Genomic DNA, 15652 nt, shown 5'->3' with positions numbered 1-15652 from the left:
CTCATTTTTATAGCCTTCACCTTGGGCCCCAAATTGAAAGCATGAAAACAATACACACTTGCAATGGAATTTAAATAAACCGGTATGTACAATGATACATATGACAACAGAAAATACTTCAAAAGTAGTACCGTTTGGGTAACAGACTGTTGATCGGCCCACTGGGATAGTCTTCTCTATTCATTTCTTGCAAGAGGAAAGCATTTTGTCCCTGATATGCCGCAATCCTATAAGGTCCCTTCCAAATATTTTCAAACTTGCCATGCTTACCTTCCTCTTTGTTCCTTGCATCCCATTTCAGCATTATGTCCTCTATTTGAAACTTGTCCGCTTTTGCTTTTTGGTCATATATCTTCTTGATTCTCTCTTGCAGCTTGAAATTTTTCTGAAACACCTCCTCTCTAGTTTGTCGCAAATGAATCATTTGATTGATTCTCCGCTACAAATGATCGTCTTCGCTGCCTACTTCTTGTAGGAGTTTGACCACTGGGACCGCAAGAGAGGTTGGGAAACCTGTGTCCACACCATACACGAGCTCAAAAAGAGACATGCCTATAGATTTCTTTTGACTTACTCTGTCTGCCCAAAATGCATTGACCAGCTTTCTGTGCCAACTTTTCTTGTTCATTTCCAGCAGCTTTTTGATAATGTTGACCAAAGATTTATTTGAGGATTCCACCAATCCATTGCCTTGTGGGTAATAGGCGGTTGAGTGCCCCAAATTGATTTGATATTTATGACAAAAGTCAATCATCCTTTTAGATTTGAATGCTGCTGCATTGTCAGTGATTAGCTTATTTGGATAGCCAAAGCGAGACAAAATGTTGCTTTCAAGAAATGAAATGATTACCGAATCAGTTTCCTACCTCGTGGGAATCACCTTAATCCATTTGGTGAAATAATCCATCGCTGCAAGGATCTATTTGTGCTGCACTGAAGAATAAGGATGGATCTCGCCAATAAAATCCAAACCCCGTTGTTGAAATGGAGCACTTACCTCAATGGGCTTGAGTGGTAAAGGCTACAACTTCCTTCTACCTTGAAAAATTTGACATTCATGGCAGCTTGCTACTATTTTGTACACATCAGCAAAAAAATTTGGCCAATAATATCCCACTCTCAAAATTTTATTGGCTGTTGTCTTCTAGAAAAGATGGCCTCTGCAATCTCCCTTGTGAAAATCTTTCATAACCTGTTTTGCCTCTTCTTCAACCAAACAATTGAGCAAGACACCACCGAGATCTTTCCAATAGGGTGCATTATTCATGATACAAAATTTGGCAGCCTTCAATTTCAGTGTCATACTTTTGTTCTAAGCCATTCTAGGTGGTGATGATATATTTTGGAGTACATAAACAATGTCCAAATACCAAGGAGAAAGAAGAAAAATTTCTGATACCTGAGCAGGCAGACTTTCTTCATCTTCCTCGGACATAGCAACAATGAGATTGATGTCCAAGGCGTGCAAATTTGACTCAGCCATTAGCTTAGCCAAACCCTATCCTTTGATGAGATTTGTCGGTTTGATCTCCACGTCATATTCCAACAAGGAAACAATCCATTTGCCTCTTTCTCCTTCTGGATATGTTTGCACTAAGACATCTTTAACAACAGCGTTAGGGACATAAGCAAGGATGTAAGAATGCAAAATATAAACCCAAAACTCTTTCAATGCCTTTACCAAAGCAAGAGCCTACTTTTCAATAATATTGTACTTTAATTCCGCATCCCTTATGGTCCTGCTAAAAAACGCAATTGGTTTCTCAAGCTGGTCTCTTTTCTGCATCAAGATTGCTGCCATAGTGTGATCCGAGGCAAATGAAAACAAAATGAAATCCTGAGTATAGTCTGGGTTTATCAAAACTGGAGCGGAAGAAAGGGCCAATTTCACCAAATTGAAAGATTTAATTGCTTCATCGATCCATTTGACTACACTATCTTTTTTGAGCATGTTTGTGATTTCCCTTAAATGTTCTGCAAGATTAGGCACAAAGTGATGTAAGAAATTCATCTTACCATTGAATGATTGGATCTCTTTCTTACTTCGTGGAAAATCAATCTTTTGAATGGCTTCCACCCAAGCTGGATCACTGCAGATGCTCTCCTTTGATATGATATGACCGAGAATCTTGCCTTCATCCATGGCAAACATACTCTTCTTTGGATTGAGAGAAATACCATACTTTATACAACGTTGAAATAGAATTTTCAGATGATAGAGGTGCTCTTTATATGAGTTAGAAAAAACTGTCAAATTGTCAAGATAAACAACTAGAAAAACATCTTTTTCATTAGCGAATGCAATATCCATCGCCTGCTAAAAGGTTGCAGCAGCATTTTTCAATCCGAAAGGCATCTTTGCATAGTGAAAAGTTCCCCACGAAGTGGTGAACGTTGCCTTGTCTTTGTCATCCTCATGGACCAGAATTTGGTTATACTTGGAATACCCATCAAGTAGCGACATGCAGGAAGCCACAACTACCCTATGAAGTATGTGATCCATCTTGGGCAAAGGATAGTTATCTTTCAAAGATACTTTATTCATATTTCTAAAATCAATACATAACCGAATCTCACATGTTTTCTTGCACACAGGCACCAAATTAGAAATCCAATCGGAAAATTGTATGGGAACAATTATACCTGGTTTGTACAACTGATTCACTTCCTTCTCAATTGAGGGCAGTAGCTTTGGATTTATTCTTCTTAGCTTATGACGAAACGGCTTCTGATTTGGCTTGATCGGGATGATATGCTGAATGATGCTTGTGTCATATGCCTTCAAATCTGAATAATACCAAGAAAATACATCAGTAAAAGAAGATAGTAAACTGATATACTTTGCATTTACCTATGGAGACAATGCCTTTGAAAATTTCACCATTTTAGGATTTTCATTTGATCCAATGTTCACATCCTCAACTCCTTTCTCGGTTGGTAGCAAGCTCGGTTTCTGGGCCACATCATCTTGATCGAATAGCTCCTCTAAAGGTATTATACCTTTAGGAATGATGTTGTCCTTCAGCTGCAAAACTTCCATCTGATTGACTTCTATATCTGCCTCACCATCATCATACTCCACATCAATAGAAGTGTCTTTAAATTTACCTTCATTTTACAAAATGCATTGATCTCTTCATCATCTTGAAACACTTGCCAATACCTTTGATTGTCAAGAACAACTGGGCAATGTTTCACATGAATCTCAAACTTATTGTTTGAATTCATCAGAATTTTCAAATTACTTGCTGCTATTGCAAGTGAATCTGCAATGACATTTTGAACACAAGGGACGCATGTCAAAGTATAATCTGAAAATACTCTTAAGATGTCTAAAACAATGTAAACTTTGAAATGGGTACTATAAACTCAAAACGGGAACTCTGGCCAAAAAACCCCAAAAAAACATCAAAAACAGTGCTAAAAATGGAAAGTGTGTATACTGGAACGATGTTTTTATTTTTTAGGCATCAATTTTGAACATGTTTTAAAAATGGCAATGAATACGAAATTTACTATGAAATTTTCGTGCAAAATATAGCTTCAAAATGAAAGTAATAATACTGGAACATTGGTTTTTTTTTTAGGGTCAATTTTCAAAATTTTTAAAAAATGCTAATAAAACCAAATTTTTATGTCTCAAACAAAGTTGTTTATGAGGAAAAAGCACATTAATGTTTTTGGTAGAATATCATTTTTCTTTCCTAAATATAAATTTAACATTTTTTCAACCATAACATGCTAGATACAAAAGAAATTGAAATTTTTTCAACTATAAAATTAAAAAACCATGACATTATGAACAAATTACATCACTAAATGAATTCAAAAGTCTTTATTTGTATACTGAATAAAGAATACATTATATCTCTAATTTAATATTGCATTGTAGATATTTAAACAATAAAATTTATCATAATTAAGACGTATAATCCAACAACATAAAAATGCTTCATAACTTCTCATTTAACACCATATGGAAAACATTAATTTTATTTGAAGATAAGATGCATACATCAGTTATATAAACTGTCTTAAACAATTATTCAAAATCACTCATATTTTCTTGCACACCATCAGAATTCACATCTTCAGATGAGTGACTGGATGCTGACGAAGATGTTCCATATTCTTCTCTTTCATCAACTAGTGCCCCATCTGAGTCCACATGCATGCCCAACATTCCAGGTTTCAAAATTCTTCTAGATCTACGACTAGTTTCAGCAGACTCCCATGTCAACATTGTTCCTTTTGGTAACAACCTTTTTAGAATCTCTATCGTCTTGAAGTAAAGAGTTCCTCTCTTTGTTAAATTGAATTCATAAACAAGTATGTTAACATTCTCCAATTGTAATATGTCTGTGCGGCGTCGATTTATATTTGTACCCTTTCTTTTTCTTTTTCCGCCATTTTTTTTGTCAACTACCATCTTTGGCTTATACACACCATTGAATGGGTATGTATTTGTGGCATACCAATGTATTTCAACACCTGTAACATCCTCATTTTCTGTAAAGACCTTTATAACTTTAGCAACCCAAAATGGATAGCCATTGGGATCTCCATCTGCTAGCACTGCAATCATGCAACCCTCCTTAATATCCTATACTGAACCCCTATAAAGGTCTCCCATGGCTTCAACCATGGTTGTGCACGAGATCTTCTAGAACCAATATACATCTCTCTTTCCGTTGCCTGTGAAGAATTAATAATACCTTGACTTTGTTGCTGTTCAACAATGTTTACTTCGTCATGTTCATTCGACACATTTTGTGGCCAAATAAATGGATTTTTCAAAGGTATATCTTCATTTATTGTTGTTGAAATGATATCACTTTGATTATTGAAAAATGACTCCCACCAAACTGAATCAGCAATGTCAAAGTACTCATATGTATATCTAATACATTTTTTAATTTCTTTCAGGCAATCAGAATATTTTATATCTCTATTCTGTCTGCGTGCATTCTGAACTTCACCAACTGACTGTAATAACAATATTTTTGATGCAAATATTGGACGATCTGGAATGAACTTCAAAAATTGCAAACCTGATGACGGTGCCCATTCTATAGTAGTTAAAAACTTCTTGCCCCATATTAGTGTTTTCCCATCAATTTTTTTGATACGAAATTGATGTTGGAAGCTAATTTCATTAAGTTGTTCAATGCATTTCCCCTCACCATATGATCCCAGAATAAACCTTCGCATGTCAACAATTTCTTCCAACACATCAAAAGTAGGCTCTAGCATGTATGATTTCTTAATACATTCAATTAGTGATGGCAAGCTCCCAACTTCCTTCCTCCTCAATTTGACTGAAAAACGACTGAACATCTGATCAATATGGTCATGAGTGTGCCCAACAAGAAGGAAACCAACCTTTACCTTTTGAAAAATTCTCAATTCAACAAGCATGTTCAGATATCCAAAAACAACCTGATTTTTGTTTTCACGGCAAGTGTTGTCCAATTGTAGATACAAAACTTCAGGAAGATTACCAGACCAATGAGAAATCACATCATGAATTATGGTTATGGTTAGATTTGCATCATTATGAATATTTGGAGCTGTGAAGTACACCTTTGGCAACATTTTCCCATTGAAGACCATACAACCGACCAAGTGAAACTGAATAAAATTTTCCTCTTGTAAATTTTTGGGTGTGCGAACAAAATGTGGTAAAAGTGTTTTCTTCTGGACCATACCATCAATTATCAAACCCAAATATTTATTCAGATTATCATAACATTTCTTTCGATGCTTGTACAACTTCTTCCTTTCATTTGTTTGTTGTTCGCGATGCTCCTGAAGTTCTTTGACAATTAAATCTACACAACATACAAGAAATTCATTAAGAAATATGTTTTCATAGTTGATGACTATACAATTTTAAAAGTTAAAGTTATGAACGCTTACCTCTTTCTGAGCCTTCACATTTGTCCCTTTTTTCTTTAAGAGAAGCACATGTACTGCAAATCCCCATCCTTGTCTTCTTAGGAAAACGGACATTATTGAATTCTTTCTTCCATATCTTCACAAAATATTGATATGTAATAAAGTGGCCATATCCATCAGCACCTTCTGCATATTCTTTGTATAAGTTGTAGATTTCTCGTCTTGAAAAATTATCTGGAATATGTATTGTCTCTCTATTTTGCATACACTCTCCATGCTTTGAAAAGAAATCTTTCATCCATGACATTGCAGTATTTGATAATGGCCCAAACTGTCTTTTATGACGTACTTCTGAATAAAATGTGGGATCCTTTTCCAAATTTTCTTGAATTCTCGAGAGACGAAAATTCCCAATCGAATGAAACATTTTGGAATATTTTCTACACAATAATAAATTCCTAATATGACAATCATAACCTGACAATGTAGATTGCATGTAGCCAACTAAATATGAATTTTGCATGCTTTTATTCATTGAAAAATATCTCTTCCTACTTTCTAATGCAAATGTGAAATCCATATGTTTCAAGCAATTTTTTTGGCAACATTCACTTGAAGTGAGAGCACTGATAGAACTTCTTCTCGTCAGATATTCTGCTCTACCCCTTGTATAGGTAGAACAACTTGGATTGATACGAAAATGTCTGCTCCTACTCCTCGATACAATATTTCTTGGCAACATCTCCATCATTGGATCATCATTTTTATAAGGATATTCATCATCATTAAGAGGAATGTTATCCACACTATGATCAGCTTTGCTTTTCAAATATTGATTTAGAGGATACTCTTCATCTTCCCCTTCTTCAGTGCTACTGTCATAGTCCTTAGAATTCAGACTGAATGGAAAATTTGACTCGATGTTTAATGGATATTCTTCCTCATGTGCATTGCCAGTGCTACTCTCATAGTCCATAGAATTAGGACTACGTTTAAAATGTGACTGTTTACTTATTGAAGATGCTACATCCTGTCCTTTATCACTGCTACCTTTATACTCATTAGAATTAGGACTATCTGCATCATCCGGTCCTTCATCATTGCTGCTCTTACAGTCCCTAGAATTAGGACTAAGAGGACACTGTGACACTCCAATCTTTTGAAATTCATCATCCCGCGCTTCATCATTGTTGCTCTCATAGTCCTTAGAATTAGGACTAACTCAACACCGTGACACTCTATACTTTTGAAATTCAACTTCACCATCATGCTCTTCATCACCGCTGCTTTCATAGTCCTTAGAATTAGGACTAAGTGGAATTTGTGACTCTTTATTAATTTGAATTTCTCCATCCCCTCTTTCATCAGTGCTGCTCTCATAGTCTTTAGAATGGGGACTAAGTGGAAGAATTCCCGCTATTTTCATCAATATGAATAGAGTTGTTACGTGATGAAGATGTTGATGGTGTATAAATCGAAACTTCACTATCAAAACAATCCATCCCTTTCAAATAGGCGATGTTGAATGATACAAATGGAGTCTCCTAAGGATATTATATAGCTTAAAGAATGAAATATTCCCTCCAAAATTATTCCCTCCAAAAAGTTTCGCAAAAATATTTCCCTCCAAAAATTTTCGCGAAAATATTTCCCTCCAAAAGTTTGTTAGATTTATTTACCTTCATTATTTTATTCTACAATTTATTGAAAAACGTAAACTAATTTTTTTTATGAAATAAATCACTAAAATTAAAATTGTAAACTACAACTTGTACATTAATTATTCTAATAGTTAAAGTATATAATATTTACTAAACAGCTGATTTTTTTTTTTAATTTTTATAATATATTCTAAAACAAATTAATCCCATATTCAATCCGTTGTAAAACAATTCTACAATATTTGCTCTATAATATTTTAAAACAAATTATCCCACATTAATCGTACGGAAAAACATCTTCGTAATTTCACTTATATATTAAATTTCATTATCACTATTACTCACGTCACATCCAAGTTTTGTGAAGTTCATTGAAAGACTCGTGAATTTGTGGAGCAGCTATATTGCTATCAACAGCATATTCAACGAAGAATTCTCGCCACTGAAAGGTAAGTTCAATTTTTTTCCTTCATATTAAATTAATTTAATGAAGAAGATTTTTTTTTTAATTAATAATTTTTTTAAGCCAAAATATCAATTACGTTAATCGTGAGCATGGTGGGCCCTATCAAACTCAATCGCCCAATAACCGTGGGTGGGCCGTCGTCGTGCCCCCCATGTCCCTTCCCACCCCCCAATGCTCCAACCCTCCCCCAACCCATGCGCCCCCTCACCCATTAACCCCCCCCCTCCTGCACTCCCCTACCCATGCACCTCCCATTCGCCTGCCCCCCAACTCCCCTGCCCACCCAACCCCCATACCCATGCGCCCCACCCCCTAACTCCCATACCCCTAACCCCCGAACTCCCCTACCCATGTGCCCCACCCCCTAACTCCCACGCCCCCCGCCCAACCCAACCCCCTTACCCCACCCCTCTACACCCCCCACTACCCCACCTACACCCACTCCTCCCCCCCCCCCCCCCCCCCCCAACACCCCTACCCCTCCCCCACCAACGCGCCCTCCCCACTGCTCCCCTCATGCCCCTCCCCCACTCCCCTCCCCCTCTCCCCCGGCCTCCACCGCCGCCCGGCCTACGGCCTCCTCTGCCCGCCCTCGACCGCGCCACCCCCCTGGCCCTCTGCCCCGCCCGACTGACGGGCGGTCGATTTTGGGAATCGACCACCCGCCGATCGAGCGGGGCGGAGGGCCGTGGGGATGGCACAGCCCTCTGCCCCACCCGACCAGTGGGCGGTCAATTCCCGGAATCGACCACCCGCTGGTCGGGCGGGGCGGAGGGCCGCGGGGGTGGCGTTGGCCTCGACTGCGCCACCCCCGCGACCCTCCACCCTGCCCGACCGACGGACCGTCGATTCCCGGAATCGACTGCCTGTCGGTCGGGCAGGGCAGAGGGCCGCGGGGGTGGCACTGGCCTCATCCGCGCCACCCCGCAGCCCTCTGCCCCCCCGACCAGCGGGCCATCGATTCCCGGAATCGACCGCCCACTGGTCGAGCGGGGTGTAGGGCCATCGCCCGCAAGTCGGGCGGGGCGTAGGGCCACGGGGGTGGCTCGGCCGAGGCCAGCACCACCCCAGTGGCCCTCCGCCCCGCCTGATTGGCGAGGGGTGGATTCCCGGAATCGACCCCCCACCGGTCAGGCAGGGAGGAGGGCTGCGGGGGTGGCTAGACGTGGGCAGAGTCAGCTGCAGGAGAGGAGCTGGGGAGAGGGGGAGGGGAGGAGAGGGGAGCTGCGGGGGACGGTGGGGTAGTGGTGAGCGGGGGGGCTAAGAGGTGAGGGGGCGAGTTGGAGTGGAGGGCCGAGAGGTGACGGGGTTGGGGTGCGTGGGGGTCGTGGGTTGGGGTTGGGGGTGAGGGTAGGGGTGCGGGCATGGGTAGGGGGTTTTGGGGAGGGGGATTTGGGGGTGGAGAGTTGGGGCGCATGGGTAGGGGGGCGCATGGGTGGGGCATGGGTAGGGCGGCGCATGGGTGGTGGGTCACGGGTAGCGGGGGTAGGGGGTTGCGGGGGTAGGTGGGGGGGCATGGGTAAGGCAGTTGGAGGGGCGGCATGGGTAAGGGGGTTAAGGGGAGGGGGCATGGGTAAGGGGCTTGGGGGGTCGGTTGGGTAGAGGGGGGGGGCATGGGTATGGGGGTTATCGAGGGTGGGGGGGGCATGGGTAGGGGGATAAGTCGGTTAGGTAGGGAGTTGTGGGGGTGCGTGGGTAGGGTGGTAGGGGGCTCGCCCTCACTTGCCCAGCTGTCCACTTAGCCCCGTCGTCCCTCACCCGATCTCCCGCCCGCCCATCGATCCACCTGCACGTTAGAGGTGGTTGGGCGATTCAGATTATACAAATAACAAATTTAAGGTATATTTTCGTTGTTAATTTAGGTTAATATGTTTTTTTTATTTACTAATTTATGTGTTTTTATTTTTTAGGAAAATGGCATCAAAGAAAATTTTTGTGAATCTTTCTGGACCAAAGACTCTTAAAGGTGCATCTTCAAAAAACATTGGTGAATGAACTCCACCTGAGCTCATGGCTACAAATCTTTCAAGTGCCTTAAGTGATAAGAAGATAATTTCAAACTAGAAAAATTCAAAAGAGGTGAAATTTCCATCGAGAGTCTGGTATGTGAAAGAAAGAGAGAGCAAAAATGTGAATATATATATATATATATATATATACCCCATAATAATGAAAATTTGGAGGTGATGGGAAGAGTCATAGATATGTGTTCGGTACCGAACACTGAAGTTGTTTACGTACTTACAAAAGCTCCCAAGTCACATGAAAGGATTAAATACTGACTATCATATTCATTATATGACATGAGAGAGGTATCTACAAAGTTGTGTAAACAAATCGTAAATGAGATGACACAAAACATCATAAGTATTGTTATTTGTATTTTTATTTTGCGTTCTTGAAAGTCTCTCGCCATATTTTTTTAACTTTGTTCTTATTGACATATGATATTTTGTTTGGCAGAATTTTGTTGAAAGTTGTTCAATTAGGTTGGGAGTCATTCATTTCATAGAGCATGATATCATGAAAGTTGTCAGCAAGTTTTACTCAGTGTCAAAATAAGATGTGGAAAACATGGAAAATGTAGTAATTGATGATGCTACAAAACTACATCCAAAGAATCAGAAAAAAAAGGCCTCTGGTGGATAAATCTAGCAAGGGTAAACAAGTTACTTTTGAGGAAGATGAAGTTGAAATTGACAGTGAAGCATATGTTGCCATTACTGAAGATGACATTGGAACTAAGAAAAGTCATAAAAGACCAAAAGTAACAATGCCCAAGAATAAATCTGTTGAGAATGTTATGACGAAGAAAAGTAGAGTTGAAGATATTGAAGTAGTCATTATCAGCAGTCAAGAATCTAGTGAAACTTCAAAAGAAAGCAGAGAAATCATTACACCAGGTGCTGACTTAGATGATGGCATTATCAAAACAAAACAAAATGCCATTCAACAGAATTTGACAAAGAGAAACTTAATTGATGGTGTTCGTACGTTTCAGCTAAATGTCAGACAAACCTATAAGGCAAGTGAAGGACAATGCCAATATCAAGTCAGAAAGCCACATCATCTGCATGTTCACAACTTGAAGACATTGATGAGGTACAATCCATATGCTCATGTGGTTAGTTACGTGCTTCTTGTTGATCCACTTCAAGTTCTAAACAAAGAAGCATTTGATAAGTCAAAATGTTTTGAATACAATTATTATGTGCTTGGGGGGAACCATTTTGTAGAAGCTCAAAGACAATTGATGGAGGAATATCCTAATAACCCATGTTTTGAAACAATGAAATGTATCATTTATGCTGGTTTAAATGAAACAAAAGCAAAGTTAGCGGCATGGGATAATAATTCAGATAACAAATATAGGATGTCTATGACTTTCATCCAAAGGGTTAGATTTATTCATAGTGAATTTCAAGAAAAAATTGGTGGGGATAGGATAAATGTTACTGCAGATTTCCGAAAGGAATGTTGTATGGAAATAGGCTATCAAATTGAAGAGAAAACCAATTCAAGAGGTGGAAAAGACAACAGAAATAGTGATTTATTCAGAGGTGTTGATAACATTTTCCAATTGGCATTTAGAACTGGAGATGTTTGGAAGTTGATTGATGAGATTTTTAGCATGTGGGAAGACATTGGCATTAAAAACCAGAGGGTCGAAAAGTTTAAGCCATTGATATGTAGCAACAGTAAATCAGCTCCTGAACTGAAGTAACTTCCAGACGATATGACCATCACGCCTTGGAGGGCGATGCAAGGAGTGAAAGATGAAAAATTTGTCAAAACAATATTATCTTGTGTGAGGTTAGGGGAATTATCATTGGAAGAAATTTCTGAAGAATTTGAAAAGTAAGTTTGCTGAATTATTTTTATTTATTTCTAGATTATAGTTATCTTTTAAATAAGACATGTTGTTCTTGGTAGTATTTGTTATACATATAATTATATTAACTTTTTCTTACTTTATCTATGCAGTCACAAAGTTTACATGAAAATTCAGGAACAAATGGTTAGATTGTTGAATGAAGATAGTTGGGATGATGTTGCACACAATTATCCAGATTCAAGTTCTACATCAACATTAAAAGCTTTTTATCTTGCATTTAAAAAGGTACCTTGATTTATACATTCAGTTTTATTCATCTGTGTAATATTGTTAATTTAAAACTTACAAATATATTTGTTTATTAGATAAAAGATGAGGAAGGAAGATAATGGATCACCAGACAGTTTCAAGACTTTTATTGAAAAAATAAAGATTGAAAGACTGAGGATGTAACGTATTAAGAATGTTGAACTTGATCCAACTCTTAATCATATCATTTGGAATGGGCTAGACACTATTCAATATCAAGTAATACAAGGCGACTGTGATTTGCTAAACTCATACCAAAAAGGGATTATGCCCTAGTTATTGCAGATATTCCCAATGGTTTCAATATTCCAAACATTTACTATGATAGTGACCCTTATACTTATCAAGCTTTTTTTTTTTGTTTTTCCCTTGGAAAAAGTCGTAATTTCTATTAACTTAAGAAATTACATTTTGTAGATGCCAAGAGGCATATGCATATGGAGGCTTTACTTGCCTTATTAGGAGACATATAGGTCTGATTACAAAAATTTGACTGCAGAGTGGTAGATCTCCTCGCAGGGAGTCAGTATTCAGTGTTAATCATAACTGCCCTCTACAGTTATAGGGAAAAGAGAAGCACAAAAATTATATATTGTCTCTGTACATTGAGAGTGCTAAGACTGTCTACATATGAAACTGTTTTTAAAGTCGACTGATAGAAGAAAAAACTAATACATATTTATGTAATTAACCCAAACAAAAACCTGAGCTTAGAGCTCAATTTTGTCCCTGTTATATAAACGGTCTGTGGTAATATTGATGGCGGATACCATCAATCTCTTCCTGTATCAACCAAACATTGTTCTGAAGATGCGTTGCCTCTTTTGAAAGTTGGTCAGCCTCCGTATTTTGTTCCCTGTAGATATGACGACAGACAAAAGAGTCAAAAATGTTTATCAACCTGTGCGCTTCCTCCAGAATATGTCTGAGAGTATATGCATTGCATTGATATGTATTGTTGAGCCAATTCCAAACGATTTTTGAATCACCAAATAACTGCAGATGATTGCAATGATGAGATAATGCAAAATGTATGAGGTGTTTTGCAGAGGAGAGTTCGGCAAAGTTGTTCGTGCGCATCCCCAAGTTTGCCTGTATTTTGTAGCTGTGATTATCATTCAGGTGTAAAATCAGTCCCCCACCACATCCAGCTTCCTGGGCAGAGCCATCAAAGTAAGCCCATGGCTTAGATTTTTCAATAATTTTTGGGGAAATGATGCGCTGAGGGGCAACAGGGTCCTCTTCTGGAAGGAGATCATAATCAACGATTATGTGTTGTATGATGGATGGCCAATGCGGTTCTCTGAGATTGAAAATGGATTGGTTCCTGGCTATCCAAATGGCCCAGTTGACAAAGAGAGGCAAGTTCAAGGCTTTGCCTTTATGAGAAAGGCACCATGAGTTCCAAGCCTCTTGGATATTGTTACCTCGCCAGGGGAGTAAGGAAGGGTAGTGTACAGATAAACCATTCCATAACTCTAAAGATGACGGACAATGCAGGAAGAGATGATCGGTGTTCTCATCAGCCATACGACATAGATGACATCGGAAGGGGCCGTGGAAAGATCTCTTCATCAGGTTGGCACCCGTTGGGATTTTGTCAAAGAGAATGTTCCACATTAACAGACGGGTGCGAGGGGCTGCCTTGAGTTTCGAGAAGGATTTCCAAGAGGGATCAATAGATTGTGGTTTATGAGGATCCATAAGACTGATGTATCCTTCTTTTGGGGAGTAAAGACCAGACTTGGCAAGGCCCCAGATGATTTCATCAGGTTCCTCTGTTAAGCGAATGTGGGCCTGTGTGAGGGCATCAATGTAAAGCTGCCAGTCTTGTCTCCAATGTGCAGGAATGTTCAGATCAGAGGCTGATTTCCAAGCTTGTTGAAAGATAGAGGTATTGAGATGATCTCCGATATGTTTGATGTATATGATGCCTCTGTCATTCAGGTAGCTAATTAAATAGGCAGGTAACCTATGAGAATTTCCACATCCTACCCAAGGGTCAGATCCAATGCGTACAGCGTTTCCTTCCTTAATTCTCCAGGTAATACCAAGACGCAGTATAGGGAGAGCATTGATCATAGCCTTCCATATATTGGAGATATTACTAGCAGGGGGGCGATTCTGTCTGAGCCAGTCCATCAGAGATGAAGGCCATATATATTTTGCTAGTGCCACCCGGGTCCATAGACTATTAGAGCTGAGAAGATGCCAGCCCAGCTTAGCAGCCAAAGCTTTCGAGAATATTTCGAGCCTTTTTATGCCCCATCCACCCTAGCGTTTAGGGATAGCGATGCGATCCCATTTTACCCAAGCAAAGGTTTTACCAGGTTGGTTCCCTTTCCATAAGAATCTGCAGCAAATGTTTTGTAATCTGTTAAGTATTCCTTTTGGGATCCATGCAAGAGTCATCCAGAACACTGGAGTGGCCTCGATAACTGCTTTGATGAGAGTTAGTCTGCTAGCCCTGGATAGATATTTGTGGTACCAGATCTGTAATCTTTTCTCTACTTTTGCAATGAGCCATGTCCAGTCTGCAATCCTATACCTGAGGGGCTTTAAACGGAAGCCCAAATATTTAAGCCCATCATCCAAATTAAGGGCAGAAAAGGGGAAACACTGGGTGATATAAATCGCCTCATGCTGTGAGCAACCAATAATGGTGATGGTGGATTTATCTTCATTTATCATCATGCTCGTAGCTTGTTGGAAGAGTTTGAATATATTGTGCATAAATGAAGAATCTTCGATACCTCCAGTCAATAATATCAGAACATCATCAACAAACAGAAGAAGAGTCAGAAAAAAATTATCCGAGATCTTGATACCAGTGAGCTGATGTTTGTCCTTTGCTGCATTGATGGCTCTGCTCAGACCTTCCATAATGAGGAGGAAGAGTAGTGGGGAGAGGGGACAACCCTGTCTGAGACCCCTTTCTGATAGGAAGAATGGGGTAGCTTCCCCGTTAAGGAGTACACTATAGGAAACATCTTTGATACAGCTCATAATCCATTTAATGTAGGAAAAAGGGAAGCCAAGATGAGTGAGGATTAATCTGATGTAGAGCCAATTTTCCCTATCAAATGCCTTAGAGAGGTCTACCTTGAGGATCATACCTTTCTGTTTCTTAGTTTTCAGAGTGTGGAGGAGCTCCTGTGCAGTGGCTATTGCTTCGTGTATCTGTCGGTGTTGAAGAAAGGCAAATTTTTCGGGAGCTATATGATCAGATAGTATAGGCTTCAGGCGATTTGCTATAATTTTGGCTATAATTTTATATAGGACGTTGCAAAGAGAGATGGGACGAAAGTCGTTAAAGGAGGTAGGAGAATCAGATTTCAGAATCAGGGCAATGAAAGTGGACTTGATGGCTGCATGAATACAACCTTTCCTCCTATTGTCCTCCACGATTCTGAGAAGATCATCTCCCAGAATTTCAAAAAAATCTATAAAGAATTCGATGGTCCACCCATCCGATCCAGGGCT

At 39.6% G+C, this 15652-nt stretch overlaps 1 protein-coding gene across 1 annotated transcript; it reads right to left on the bottom strand.

Annotated features, from left to right (window-relative positions):
• Positions 1–14443: 14443 nt before the first annotated feature.
• Positions 14444–15052, bottom strand: LOC149174933 (uncharacterized). The gene has a single exon (XM_089421010.1). It carries the CDS (start codon positions 15050–15052, stop codon positions 14444–14446), a length of 609 nt encoding a protein of 202 aa, XP_089277136.1.
• Between the last annotated feature and the right edge of the window lie 600 nt (positions 15053–15652).

The sequence above is a fragment of the Pinus tabuliformis genome, chromosome 4_1, assembly GCF_031772625.1.
Source record: "Pinus tabuliformis cultivar Carrire ecotype Pingquan chromosome 4_1, CPIR1, whole genome shotgun sequence".
Lineage (NCBI taxonomy): Eukaryota > Viridiplantae > Streptophyta > Pinopsida > Pinales > Pinaceae > Pinus > Pinus tabuliformis.
The sequence above is the reverse complement of the archived record's forward strand: the minus strand, read 5'-3'. Positions and strand labels throughout refer to the sequence as shown.

Coding starts and splice junctions, on each gene's coding strand:
- LOC149174933 (XM_089421010.1), bottom strand. CDS start 15,052: ATGGAAGGTCTGAGCAGAGCCATCAATGCAGCAAAGGACAAACATCAG.